Here is a 15,417-nt window from a genome sequence, read left to right on the forward strand (position 1 = left end):
TACAGTGACTAGAGCATCAGATCCCTGATTTCAGCTAAGGCTTCTATCGACATTTTTCTGTAAAACAACTAATAAAGAAACAAAAAACTATTTCCTTGTCAGATATCTAAATTGCAGTTACTTTCTATCTGTTTTCCTACAATCCGACCAATGGTTTGATCATGATTTGATGCCAGGTGAGCTGTTATGGAGCATCAAGGAACAACAAAGGCCAAAAATCTGGCTGTCTCAGCTGGCACCCAGACAGGGACTGGGAAAGCCCCTTTCAAAAGCCACTTCTCAGGAGACACTTCTGGGAAAGCAGGTCCTCTTTGAACTGCCTTCTGAAAGCCCTGCTCCTGTATCACTGTGTAGGGACTTAAAAATAAATCAAAATATTTTGATGGGGAAGATGAAGTGCTGTGTTATGATTAATGTGGAAACCTGTTTATCTCAGATGCAGTTAATGCTGTAAATTACTGATAGTGTATTGTTATTCAGTGCCCAATGTTCAAAGCCATCTTAAAATAAAATCTTGCCAAGTCTGCCACTGCCCAAGAATGGAATTTCCTCTTTGGGCTGGCACAATCACTGGAAGCATATTTAAAAACATACTCAAGTTGAGAAGGTTAGAAACTCTTTGGAAATCATAGGAAGTTGTCTGTGCTGCTTTTGTATCATGACCAGTTGCAAATGGTCCCATCACAGGGAAACAGCACAACTTGTAAATGCCCATTAGGAAGCAATGGTGCTGTTAAATCGGAAAACAAGAGGGCAAGTCAAACTAAACATGAGACTGGTGGAAATGTGTATGAACTCTCAGTGCATGACATTACTCAGGGGAAGAGGGAACTTATCATAAGGACCAATGTTGCCAAATTATCCATTTTACATTTAAGACAAACTGGCTCAGAATCAGAACTGATTTTTTCTTGATGATCATCTCTGGCTCATTCCTAAGTACCAAATTAAGCAAGGTGTGTTACCAAAATCACTTTTATGTCCATCTCTCCGAACACCCTGAATTTTTTTCCTAGTATTCACCAAAATGAGGGGTTTTGAGAGAAAATTTCTCCCACATTACTCTAGTCAGCACTACAAGATTTAACCTACCTTATTTCTTCTATAAAGACGCTTGTAACAAAGACCAAAGAGTTTCAAAACTGTTTGGATCTCAATATATTTCTGTTCTCACCTGATGACATGAGCAGAACAGCCTGAAGAAGGGCAACCTCGGTGTCATCCAGGTTAAATGAAGAAAGAGACATGCCCAGGTCAAAAATGGCATCAGACACTACACCAAGACCCCCATTTTTCAGCTGGCCCCTTGTCACAGCCATCTCCCCATTTAGTGTTAAAGTCTCACTCTCGGGGTCATAGCGAACTGCTGCTCGGAGGGACATGATCTCCATACAGCAGCCTTTCAGAAGGATGATCTGGTCTTCACATGGCAGCTGCAGAAATTATAAATAGCAAAGAAAAATGCATGTTTGTCAAACTGAGTGGCTTTTACAACTACAGTAAATCCACAAGCATGAAGTTGCAGTTCACAGCCCAGGACACTGCCCCACAAAGTACAGCTCCCCTCCAAACATGCTGTTCTGCACGAACCCCCAGGATCTTCGTTCCTGCCCTCAGGAACTGCCAGCAGGTTAACATTCCCTGGTTAGCATCCCCACACACCCTTAGGAAATCTAGCAATAACACAGCTATTGGCTCCCTCAACTTACAACTTACCACAGCAGAAAAAACTATAACTGGGGCTGGTGCAGACCCAACGGCTGGTGCCATCCTAGTTAAGTTTACTGCCAGCCATAGTTATTTCTTACCTGACCAGAGGAAAAGAAAAACTTTTGGGAGGGTCTTTAAGAATGGACTGTGTTTTAAATAAAAGGAATTAAATACAGGTTTATATCTAGAGGATATACCTAAATCAGTGAAGCAGTAATTCTCACTGCCCATTTTAACAACAGAGAATTTATTAATCCATTCTTAATCTAGTAAGGCTGTTCTCCCTGAGCTCCCTACATTATTGCTGGACACACAGAAAATCTGTGGTATAGCTACAGCTTTTATGCTACTGTATAAGCTGTGATCTTCAGGGCACGTGCCATTTCCATGCCATTTAACTAAGGCAAGCTGTCCAAATTGTTAGATGTAGGTTCTGTATTTACAGAGTATAAGCAGGATGATGACACATGAGCAGAACGTGTTCTATAAAGCATGTCTTTATGTTTTCATAGGTTATTCAATGATAACAAAACACACCAAGACAATTTTCAGACTGTTCACATACATGAACAGCAAGGGTCCCACATGTGAAAAAGTAACACACTTCTACTTGGCTTGAAAGGAGGCAAAAAGCCATTTATTTTTGATATCTGTAGAATTATTATACTTACCTGTTTTGCAATTCAAAATGAAAACCCCCATGAACTATAGGTTTACATGGCAACAGTGTACTTGCAAAGCAAGTGCATTGATTTGGTGGGAAATGATGCAGAGCTACCTAATGCAAGTGGAAAGCAGTTCCCTGTTAGAGAAGAGTTTTAAGCAGAAAGCTAGCCATGGTCAGGAAAATGAATTGAGTCATGCAGCTACTTTTCCAGCAATGCCAGCTTCAGGTGTGAATTGTTTAATACACAAGAAAATTGACTCATCCTGTTGAGGACAAATCAGTTTCCCTACAGACGACCCTCAGCTCAGCAGCAGTGTGGGGAAGACCGCACAGGCACAGCGGCAGTCTTGCTACCCAATGACAATTCCACTATTTGGCAGCAGAGACTGAAGCAGGGAAAGAAACAGTTTTATTAAAAACTGAAACGAGAATAGATATGTGAGAGGAACCATGAAGAGATACTGAAGTAAGCAATGGCAGTGAAAGAAAGGACATGAAAGAAAGGAAGTGAGAAGGGATAAGAAAAGAGAAATTAAAAAAACACAAAGCCTATAAATAGAAGGATAAATAGTAGAAAAGAAACAGATAATAGTAGAGAAGATATTTTGTTTGTAGTAGAGAAGATGTTTCACCCATTTTGCTAGTAAGCCACAAAACTAATGAGGATTCCTCTTTCTACTTGATCCTTCTTGAAACTTCTTTGTGGTAGTGGTGTTCTGACTATGCCTGTCCTTCACCTGCTTTTCTAATTCTGAAGGATCCATGGGACACCTGTTTCACAGATGCCAGGCCTCAGGTCTTATCTGCCAGTAGCAGGAGTTACCAGAGACAGAAGGCTTGAACATCAGCTTTACTCCCAGCTGTGCAGATTTTAATGTTACCTACACTCATCACTTGACTGTTGCTACCAGAGCATCTTCCAGTAGCTGGATCAACAAATGTGACTGAAACTCTGCCCTGTGTTGTCCTTTCTTCTTTCTCTGCAGGGAGAAAAAGCACAAGGCAGGAATCTGAGGTGCTCACCCCTGCAGGATGCATGTGCAGTGCAGCACCATGGAATTGAGCTGAGCTGAGCGACCTCACAGAGTATTTACACAGCTTCACTCACTGTGGGACCACTGATGTCTTGACATTTAAAACTCACATCAAACTTAATTACATTCTCCTCAATCTTCATCTTTGAAGTAGAAAGAAAAGCAGGAAGGAAACAACAGGAGAAATGCTGAAAAGCAAATGAAGTTTTCCTTATAGGTTGATTACTCTGGGATTGGATACTTGTTTTGAGGTAGGGGTCAGTGGGTGCACACACACTAAGCTGGGCACTCACAGTGCTTTGCTGGTTTCTACATGTGTCCAAAGATGTGAAAAAAAAAGGAAAAGTAGCAATGAAAATGTAAGTGACCATGGATGTTCCCTGTCATGTCCTTCTTTCATATTTACTTCCTTGTCAGACAGCTTTTGGAATTAGGAACTGAATTAATGCTCTGCAGGTCCTATGGAAAAAAGGAGTGCTTTCTTCTTGCAAAAAATCTACAGCCCACACAGCTTTGCTTCTAAGAAAAAGATATGGGTTAAAAATCATAATGGAAACAACGTCAACAGGAGGATGCCCCTTCAAAAAGGAGCAAACATTTGTCATTTTCTTCATGTTACAGCAAATTCTATATGACAATTCGGAGGACAGCTGTTCTATTCCTTTGTGTTCATGAGGAGCTGTCCCTCACCCTGCCATCAGATCTTGCTGTATATGGGCAGGTGTCAGATTTACACAGTGGCTCAGCTGCAAACAAAGCCTGTCCAGCTGAGCCACGTAACATACAGAGGTCATGCTCAATGATGCCTTGAATTCTTCATCCATGATTCCTTCCTAGCTCTGACACAAGTGGGCCCATAGTAGTCAGGAGGGGTAGGAGATGTCAGATGGGCACTGAAGTCTGTGTGTGACTGGCAGAGCTTTCTAAATTAAAAAGACTACCTTGGTATGTCACTGCAATTTCCCACCAACAAATGCCAGATCAGAGGAGACAGATTCCCTCAGATGCTAAATGCTGCAGGGGCCTCATGATCTATGGACATATTCCTCATATTTTAAAATCTTCATGCTTGACTACTATTTCATGCTTCCTTGACTGATGGTGCCAATGCAGAGGCTGGCCAGGGTGAGATATTTACACTATGACAACTATTGATATTTACCTCTTCTCATTCTGTACTTGCCAGAGGACATATATAGCTCTCCCTGACTGACTTTAAAGAAAAGTTGCCAGCCACAGGAGAGTAAAACGTTATGGCTGCCACACCCATCCTTCCTAGTAGGGTGTTGACCTCAAAGGGTGCAATGGGAAGGTGTTCCTGCCGAGGGTAGGATGTTGGAACCAGATGATCTTTAAGTTCCCTTCCAACCCAAACCATTCTATGATTCTATGAAAATTATTTATATTATTAAGACTGAAATATTATTTCAGGCTGCAGTAGTGACACCATTTATTAAACTGGAGAAAAAAAAAAAATCAGCCACTGCACCTGGTCTTTCAATGAAAATGATACCTTGGTACAAATGAGATCAGCCTAATGCCTCTGTATCCTATGTGCAACCAAGCCTTTGAGTCTATTTACTGTATATTTACATGTGATTATCTACCTGGAATGACAATCCATTTTCATAGACTCTTTTATGCAAACATCCCCATTCAGAAAAACCAAGCCTAGGGAACCCAATGAGGTAAATGCCACTCCTGGACCAGGGGTACTTTCCTGAATTTGAAGAATTTCTTACTGCACAGACCCAATTTAACAATACTGTACCTGCCAAGGAACCAAAAGATACATAGGGAACCACATGCTGGAAGATTTTATTAAACATATCAGCAATGCTTCTAGACAGTATATTTTTGTTCACTTGCTTGGTTCAAGGCCATCTCCAAAGTCATATCTGAGTCTCTAATAAACCACAATGACTTCCAGATTAACAAACTCCGGGTTTCAGTAATCACAGGAAAAAGAAAAGTCATGAAAATCCAGGTTATTCTAGTCCCATCAATTTTGAGTGTCTTTAACTTTTTAATTTTAGACACACTGAATTTTTAAGTTTCATGCCAGAGTATTTTGACTAGTTTTTAACAACAGGCATATAAATTGAGGAGTGCAAGAAAGTCTTCTTACCTCACAAAACATAGGCAACTTTTTGGCAAAATCCACCACTCTTGTAATCGCTGGTGTGATAATTTTTGTAAACTGGCTGAAGGCTTCTAAATCCACTTTCCCACCTTCTGGGGCATTAACTATTGGTGCCTGCCCAATATCTTCTGGCTAAGGATATAAACAAAGATATTTAAAGGAGCAGTCTGTCTTAGAGCAACTATTTTATACTCTAAAAAGTCTTGCTTGGTGATGGAAGATACACTAAAATAAAAAGCAACACTATTTGCTTTATAAGTAAAGTCCATTTACATCACAAAATGTGAATTTATTTGTAAGGCATTTGTGAAAGAGGTGACTGCACAGAGAAATGGGTGACTGGTATGCTTCTACCCATTCTTCATGGACAGCTGGACTGTTGTGCACACAATTTCTTCCTTGTGTCTCTATCTATGTATTTTATGGGTGCAGCATATGCATCTTTTGCTTAAAAAACACAGGCACATTTTTCCTTACAGGAGCTGAAAGCTTCCCTAAAAGCAAAGAGAATTGGAGAGACCTGTTATCCCTGAGAAGATGCTGCAAGCTTTTCAGAATTAGGCTCTTTCACCTACTCAAAACTTGGGAAGTCTCCCCAGAACAGATTGCCAGGTATCACAGGGCCCTCCCAGGTAATTGCCAAGACCAATTTCCAAAAGGCTAAACCAGCTTATGTGCAAAGCTAAAACAACTTACGAGCAAGAACAGGCTAACCTAAAGGTGTTGTGAATAATGCAAATAGAATTTGAACTCATCTGGGTAAAATTTTAATTGAAAATTGCCTGTTGGATGATTTCAGCTCAAGGGTTCTCCAAATGAGAAACAAATCATATTTTGAGGATTTCAATAGGGATATACAATGAAATAGTTTGAAGCAGAATCTGTAATGAGTGTTTTTTTTATTCCAACTGCACTTGAACTTGTTTACCTGTTTTTTATGCAGCTGGTCAATGTTACCATGTATTTTAAAAACAGGCACATCAAAGCTGTTTTGTTTGTTACGTGTGGCTTTGCAATTACAAAACACCTGCCAGACACCATGGAGAGTTTTCATTCTGTTCCCATTAAGGTCAAAAACTAGATAAAATCCAGAGAAGTAGACCTTTAAGACCAATGGGCCCCATAACATTTATATAAGATACTTATACAGGGGAGGTGTGGAAAGTGCTGTCTGTAATAAGAACCTGTGTTCAACCACATTTTTGAAGAAACACATCATAAAAGATCCTTCCACAGCTCTGTAACCAATCTGAATCCAAATCTAACTTCTTATAAGAAAAAACTCAACAATGTGCTAACAAAGCAAGCACCAATTGTAAAGGAACAATGAAGAAGACTGGGCTCAATTATCTGATGGTTTCTACTAAAAAAAAATCAAATAAACTAATTCCTAGGCTTTCTCCCTCCCTGAATCTTGGGTAACTAAACCGCATTGTTTGTGTGCTCATGATAAACAACCTTCATCATCCAAGCAAAAAGACCAAATGCTTAAACCCACATGAACCATTGGTATGGAGAAAAAGAAAGAGCACAGCATTTTCTCAGGAAAGGCAAAGCCAGTCAGGAGAGCCAGCTAAAGCTAACACACTGGAGAGGAGCCCTTTCCACCTACCTCAACAGGAAGAGGTGTGGACCCCAATGAAGTCCCTGTTATCAAAGAACCAGCCCCAGGCACATAAGGACCAATCCATAGCTCCTGGGGCACTGTCAGCTTCTCCTGCTCTTCAACAGCTCATGTGCAGCCCCAACCTTGAGCTCCCTAGGTTTTATTCCAAACCAGCTAACACCCAAAGAACGGCACTACTGTCTAAGCAACCAAAAGTACTACTGCAGCTGCTTCTTGATCTGCTCACATTTTGCTCCGCAACACCACTGGAAAGTGCTCTCTTGCTTCTTGCCAGTGATGACACTTTGCATTCTGCACTTATTTCCCTTAAAAATCAATGTAGAAAATTCAAGTAAATACTTTTTTAAGGTTAAGCATCACAAATTATCAGTTATTTTCTGACCCAGAGTTATGGGATGAAAATTTAAGTTGTTTTGTAGGCCGCAATCCCAGTGGTACAGTGTATGTATCATCCTGTTATCACTGAAATTAATTTTCTTTGTCTAATTTATTTTCATTAATGTATCCACCATTAACCAAAAGAGGCAAAATCCCATAGTTATTAACAAAAAATACCAGCCTTTATCTAGAACTTTATATTGTTTTAACATTTAACTTTCAATATGTTTTATGATAGTCCCTAATAAAGACAGTTATCCCTAGATAGAATATATTTAAAAATACAGTATGCATTATAGACTGCTTCTGTTCTCAATCAGGAGTGAAACAATTTTTCTACTCTTTCTTATCATGGCACAATAAAAGTATCCAGCTGAGTAAGCCTTAACACAGCAACACACTGTTTATCTTTTGAAATACATGTCTGATCAAACACTGAGGTTCAGGCACGAAAAATGAAGTAATAACTATGCAAAATCATCCTTTTTTCACAAACATCAGTAAATTGGCAATAAAATCTCTTTGGGGTTGCAATGCTGGGAAGGCACTGTAGAAGAAAGAACAGAACCTGGCTCTAAGAGCAGCGTACAAGGCTACAGCCCTTACCAGAAATTTCCTTTTCTGCTTCCAGTGGCTTCCTTGTGCATTGGTGGCCACATGGGCTTCAGTAACAATTTTGATGAGCTCCCATTCCTCATCTGTTGGCTCTGGTTTGTGCCCAATGGTTTTCTGCAGCTCTTCCCGACGTCTCTTCTCTCGATTTTCTTCTATCAGCTTCCTCTTTGCCAACCTCTTGCTGTCATCCAACACCACTAGCAGGGGAAAAAACATACAAAAATAGCAGGAAGCTCTTAAGACTGTCAGAACTTTGGTCTTTTCTGTGCCTGAGGTACCAGTTGCTTACAAACACCTTAACTAATCAGTAAGGAAGTACCTTGGCAAGATCCACAGTTGAGACAGTTCTCTTATTTCTCCCTTCAAACTTCTTTTTTTCAGAAGCCTGAATTGCAAGGAATGACTTATCCTCCTGGTAATGCTTTGTATACTGCCCTTGCCCTCAAGGGGTTATTCCATCAATAAAACTAAATTTTTAAATAAATAATAATTTAATAAAAATAAAATTTATTAAAAATAAAATAAAATATGCAAAAGCTTTGTGAGGTGTCCAAGTGCTCCTATAATGGACTTGGAGTAATCCATATTGGGAAAGATGCACTTCTGTTTTCTTTGAAGTCTTATCAGCATGCTTACACTCACTGCTCTGAAGTGTAAAACATGTTCTTGGATGCTAGCAGAAGGTAACATGGACTGAAGAAAGGGAGCACTTAGTCACAGAAGGCTCATCTACCTGAAGCATGACACAATCAGATCAACATGCCTTTGGCTCTTTCCTTAATCCCCACAAGTGGTGTTCCTGCAGAGACCCATTACTTCCAGTGGCTCCAGATACAGAGGCCCCAGAGCTGCTCTGCTCACCACTTCACTGGTATCCAGCCCCTCTCCTGAAGGTCTATCTGGCCACAGTGAAATAGTCTCCTTTATTCTATTTCCCTCTAGACAGAGGGCAGTGTTAAACATTACATTAACAATGAAAATAGTAAGTTAGACTATTTTTCTGTTGTTTACTGGGCCTGTTTGCCTGTCAGTTCTTCTGCAAAGGATTATAATGGCAACAACCATGAAGGCACAAAGGGGATTTATATGACTTCTGGGGGTTTTATGTGACTTCCTCCTATTTGAAGTAATTGAAGTTATTGGTGTAAATCCCTGTGCAATGGCAGGAAAAGAAGACCCCTAAGGGTTAATCTTACAGCCATATTTTCTACTTCTTTAGAATGAGAGTCGAAATCTTTGCAGCAGATAACTTCTTCAAGGCTAAAAATAAAACAAACAACTGCAGGATGACTCATACAATGACATTCAATTTCACATCCTCCAGAATTTTCTAAACAAGATGTTTTTATCTCAAGCAAAGTGTCCATCCAGATGCATTTCTCCCTCCTATCCTCCAAAGAGTGAACACTCCTACTGTTATTCAGCTTGGTAAGGCCAGGAGAAGGTGCAGCCTGATGAAGGATAAACAAAAAATTACAGCCCTGTGAAAGTGTCTTAATGCAATGAGTGCAATTCCCTGGTACAAGTTATTAAAACCAGAAAAGGGCTGGCAGCTCTACTTGACTTTAACAAGCTTCATCAATCAACATACTTTAAGCAAACACAGACATTGAAAAAAAAAATAAAAATAAAGAAAACCAGGAAAATATACTTACAATCTGTTGCCATGCCAACAAAGATACATTTTTTGAAGCGGCATTCCTGGCACTGATTTCTTGTTACTTTGTCTATCACACATTTTCCTTCATATTTACAGGAATAGGTTGGATGGAGGTTCTTCTGAATGGTTCTTCTAAAAAAACCCTAGGTTCAAGAAATAAATACATTGGAAAGCATTAGCAGTGAGCAATTTTTAAAAATTGGGAGCTACTTGGTTTGTTAGGCATGTACCTAAGTATGCAAGATAACACACTTCATTCCCTGAAATTCTCAAAGCTTTCAATCCAGTTTTATAGTGTTTGGCATTTCTCTTGATTTTCTGTAATGATTAAAAACATAGAGACATTTTAGATAAGTAAAAGTGCAAGCAATGCTATCTTGAGGCACAAATACAGATGTCCTTCTTGTGTACATGCCTTATTGTAGTCTTATGCTTTACTATGTTAAATTTTTTTTTGCAAATGAAGTATTTAATTTTGAGCCTCTTATCACGCTGTAATAATTTTGAAGGATATTAAAAGGCATATACATAGTTTTAATTAAAAAGCAGCTTCTGCAAATAGTAACAATGGTGGTGTGTTTGTGCTATTAAAGGCTTGAGGGCAAATAGTTCCACTTCTTTCTTTCCATAAAAGCCAAATAACCAGCCAATGAACCAACCAAATCTGGGCAAGACAAAGATTTTGCAAATACACAAACTACACAAACCTTTGAGATTGGTTCTAAACTCAAAGGATCCCTAATTTATAAATTATTTGCATTCCTGAAAAGCAGATTTAATTTGTATTTACCACAGAATTTCAAAAGCCCCATCACCACCAAAGATTCATCTATTTATGTATGTATGTATGTATGTATGTATGTATCTATCTATCTATCTATCTGTCTGTCTATCTATCTATCTATCTATCTATCTATCATAATACAGATCTATATGGCGAATTTAAACAGATCCTAACACCATATGAACTAATGCAATCCCACTGAAATCACTCATTTAAACACCTCATAAAACCTCCCTGTAGGCAATGAAGTCAGATAAAATTTATCTCTGAACATTATGGACAAAATCCTGGTATTAATTTCAACATGATTTTTCTCACTGACTTTTGCAAGGGCTGGATAAACTCCCCAAGACTGCAAGAAATTAATAAGATAGGCTGTAAAGCAGGAAATTTAGACTTCACTTTAATTTCAAGTTTCACCATTATTTGAGACTGTCTAAATTCAGCAATGCAGCTCGGGATTGACGCAGAGAGCACATTAACACCCTGGTCCTGTTTGACTGAGAATGGCTTTAGTTTTAGTCAAAACAATGGCAAAATTCAAGTGAGATTTTACCTTATGAATAGTCTCTTCAGCTTGGATTTTGTCTAATGAATAGTCTCTTCAGTAGGCAAAAGGTCTGTTTTTAAATCATGTTAAATAACACCCAGTAAAATCTTACAGCAGTGCACAGTTTCTTTTAACACAGAATGTTGAATTAAAATGTACAGATAAGTCTGTCTTTCAGCTTGTACTCCTAACTCCTGTGAAGACAATGAAGAGCCTTGTCCTCATTAGAGTTTTATCTTACGAGGTTCAGCTTGAGCTAAGAGTACAACTCTTTCTTCCTTAATTACGTTAAGACCTGAAATGTTAATTAAACTGAGTGGCATAAAGCTTGTGTGTGAGCCTTTGCAAGACTGGGACAAGTTGTGTTGAGATAAAATCCTGGAAATCACAGGCAAGATATCCTTATGCAAGGTTTGGAATAAGTTTCATACTCTCATCTTCTGAGCACCTGGTTTTTGTTTCTGTTATCAACTCTGTGATGAATTCCTAGAATCAGAATCTGCTCCTCCCCTTCCTGAAGACCTAAGATGGCTGTGGACAACCGGGGTGACAGGGTTATCAGTAGTTATGGCAAGAGATGGAAAATCTCTTCTGGATGGAAAATCTACTGAATCTCAGTGAGTGAGTTTCTGTTTTCCAAACCTTGCACGGGATTTAATGTAGCTGTAGCTTTACGATGGCAAGGGTCTCCATCACCTCTGTTGGGACAGCCCATTTCACCTTCTCATTTCTTTGCATTTCTCTGAAATCTTTTGCAAAAAACCTTCTTTGTTTATCTCTAGGTACATGTTAAGCGAGCTGCTCTCTATATCTGTCCAAACACTTCACCACAGAAGTGTTATTCTCATCAATAAAAGAAAGCACATTGTATTGTAGGCAGTAACTCTTCCTAAACTCCTTTACTACATACCTATATAGCAGTATAAGCAATGGATAAAGTCTGGAAAAACATTTTGGTGATGTCAGAACTCATTTTTATTTGTGTTTAAATTCCTCACAATTTACTCTTCAGAAATGAGGTGTGAGGATGAAAGCATTGATTATGCTTGTTACAAAACTAAAGTGACTTTGAGCGGAAGCAACTAGTAAACTTCAAATTAATTGAAAATTGATTATATATATATTGTGTATTGATAAAACATATAACTTAGTTGATATATCATACAACTTGAAATGTGTATGCAGCTCCTCCAAGAATTTAATTACTTTTTGCAAATTGTTATCTCAGTTCCTTGTGTACATAAGCATTATTTTAAACTGTGCATCAGACAGAAGAACTGTATGTGAAGATAAAAGTAGGTTTTTATGCTATGTCTCTAAAATAGCTGGTAGGCATAAAAAGAACTACTTGAGTTGAAGTAACAAAAACCTTAGCAGGAAAGCTGACAAGAGATACAGCTGTTCAGCTGGGAGCTAAGTATTCTTCATAGTGCCACAGTGCTGCTTACTTTGCATTATATCTAAATTAAGTTGCATCCATACATGTTATGTATTGTTATCGTCTGGTATTCAGGATGCAAATGCGTAAGAATCACTTGCACAGCTCCACAGTCCTTTTTTAAAGATATATATAACTTTTTTCATTGTATGTAAGTATATGTATAAAACCATTATATATGTTACCATGAATCTGCTACACATAGGATATTTAGGTCTCTGTGCATTTCATAAATACAACATAGGGGAATGATGTACAACTAAAGGAACTACTTCAACACAACAACAACACAAGAGTTATTGTGATGAGGAGCTCTAAAGCCAATCCAAACCCAAAATCTCAGATCCAAATGTTCCAGACTTTGCAGATGAACAGAATGAGACTTTCGTGGCTTAGACTCATGACACTAGTCCAAGACATGTGTGGTCGCATTTGTTTAGAAAAACAATTTTTTTTTTATTTTCTGCAAGAAAGAATAGCTTTCTTACAGAATCTCAAGCTATTCAGGCAAATTCATGGCAGGGAAATCATGTAAGATATGCCTTATTCTGTTACTCAATTTTTTTATTTACTTGCCCAAAGCAATCTCTTTTTAAATTTAATTTTGCATGTAGTCTTGGAGATGCATTTTAGGGCTGAAAGCACATTTCAATATGCTTAAGTTAAAGAAATCAAAATCTTTTTGAAACTATTTTAATTGTCAATGTTTCCCAAACTGATGTATGTTACTTTAGTATGAGCATGCAGAAAGGATTTTTATTTTTGCTTCTTCACCAGGATAGTGAGAGGCACTGGAACACTGTTAATCGCTACAGAACCTTCATGGCCATAAGCAGAATCTCAGCTATTGCATAAACAGCTTCAGTGGAGTAGCTGGGAACATGCTGATGTACTCTGGCTGAGAACATGGCTACAGAAACATTAAAAAATGGAAATTCAAAAGCTAACTGTTAAACAGCAGCAACGACAATCTAAATTTCTTGTTTTCTTTTCAGAAGCTAACATGGCAAAAACCAACTATATTCCTTATGCATATAAAGAACAGCAGCATGGCCAGATAGGGCTTATCATCAGTACTGGATGTTCTTATTAGCTTCTAATCTGTCTTTATTTGATTTGACAGCACAGTTCAGGAAGTCTGTATAATGGAGGAGCTGGAGAGCTATTTCTGATTCCCACTTTCCCACCGTGCCATTTACCTTGCAACCTTCGCAAGTGATGCAGCGATAATGATATCCGGTGGCTTTGTCCCCACATACTACACATAGCTCATCCTTGTCTAAGTAGCTGGGTATATACCCTGCAAAGAAAAAGAGGATGTGGCATGTAAACTCCATACAAAATTATATGATTTGATATAAAAAGATTGTATTAAAAACAACCACAGGTCTTGTCTACCAGTGCCATACTTCTGAACTCACTGAATTTCCTGGATAAAAGTACTGTGTTACAGAGTATATATACTGTCTATAATATTTTATAATTTTAATATAAATCATATAAATGTATAAAATATAAATGATTATATAAATTACATAAATTATATAAAGTTATATTATAATTATAATATTTAATATTTACAGTCTATAATATTTTCTATTCTTCAGACTGATTCAGTGTCTACTGGTCAAGAGGGAAAAGTTGGAACATGATTTTTTTCTCCTGAGTGAAATCCAGCTTCAGAAAATATTCATCGCTTCAAAAGATTTGATGTAAAATAATAAAATAGCAGAGAAAGCATACAAATATATTTCTGTTCTATATATCAGAAAAACCCCAGGTTTCAGTGAGACTGGGGGACTTGGTAGTAAGAAATATTTACTGACAGATGGTTTGTTTTAAAGCAGAGAGGTACTGGCAACATATAGTCCAAGCTGTATTGATCACGCCTGACCTGGACATGTTCCTCAGAGTAGTTAACATAGCCTGAATTTAAAGCAAAATATGTGAACATTCAAATATGTGTGTATGTGTGTACATGTATGTGTTAGAATGAAATTTTCTCTTCTGAAGTGGTTCACCAGATCCAGCCAGTGAAAATATTCCTGCTGTGAAAAAAATTGGCAATGCTTGGTTCTTTTCCCACAATGACATTTGTTTTGAAAACACAAACATATTTTCAATTTGAGCAAAAACCCAAAACAATTCTGATGGCAAGCAAAAAGTAATCATAACTACAACTTTCGAACAGGGTAAAATACAAACCTTTCAAATCAATGTTTCCATGACAAATAACTAAAGGAGTTAAGGTTCATAACTTTACCTTCTGAAAAAATCTCACTGTGAAGATAGAGATCTCAGATCTCCTTTGAGGAAAGTGCAACTATATGTATAACTGTGTAAGATTAATGGAATGTAGTAAACAGAATCCCACAATGGCTGAGGCTGGAAGTCACTTTTGGAGGTCTGCTGCTCTAACACCCCTGCTCAACACAGGCCCACCTAAAGCCAGCTGTCCAGGCCCATGCCCAGACAGCTTTTGGGTATCTCCAGGGATGGAGACTCTACAACCTTTCTGGGCAATCTGTGCAAGTATTCTGCTTTGTCACCTAGTGAAAAGAAAATACTGTTTTATTATTCTCAGAAGGAATTCCCTGTACTTCTATTTGTGCTCATTGCCTCTTGTTCTGTCACTGGGAACAGCGAGGAGTCTGGCCCTGTCTTCTACAGTATGGGGAATCAGGTATTCACACACACTGATATGCCCTCTTGAGCCTTCTCTGCTCCAAGCTGAAGAGTCCCAGCTTTCCCAGTTCCTTCTCATAGAAGAGATGCTTCATCATCTCTGTGGCCCTTTGCTGGGCCTACTCC

The 15,417-nt window shown here is 38.4% G+C and overlaps 1 protein-coding gene across 5 annotated transcripts in view; it reads right to left on the reverse strand.

Moving 5' to 3' along the window:
* The window catches only part of THRB (thyroid hormone receptor beta), a 108,246-nt gene that overhangs the window by 5,774 nt on the left and 87,055 nt on the right, over positions 1 to 15,417 (reverse strand). For all 5 annotated transcript variants that reach the window (XM_015619621.1, XM_033511903.1, XM_015619622.3 and 2 more), the window contains 5 exons: positions 13,806 to 13,906; positions 9,830 to 9,977; positions 8,166 to 8,371; positions 5,540 to 5,686; positions 1,175 to 1,433 (listed from right to left, as the gene is read on the reverse strand). In XM_015619621.1, coding sequence (XP_015475107.1) covers positions 1,175 to 1,433; positions 5,540 to 5,686; positions 8,166 to 8,371; positions 9,830 to 9,977; positions 13,806 to 13,906 — 861 coding nt within the window. The remainder of the gene's footprint in view (positions 1 to 1,174; positions 1,434 to 5,539; positions 5,687 to 8,165; positions 8,372 to 9,829; positions 9,978 to 13,805; positions 13,907 to 15,417) is intronic.

The sequence above is a fragment of the Parus major genome, chromosome 2, assembly GCF_001522545.3.
Source record: "Parus major isolate Abel chromosome 2, Parus_major1.1, whole genome shotgun sequence".
Lineage (NCBI taxonomy): Eukaryota > Metazoa > Chordata > Aves > Passeriformes > Paridae > Parus > Parus major.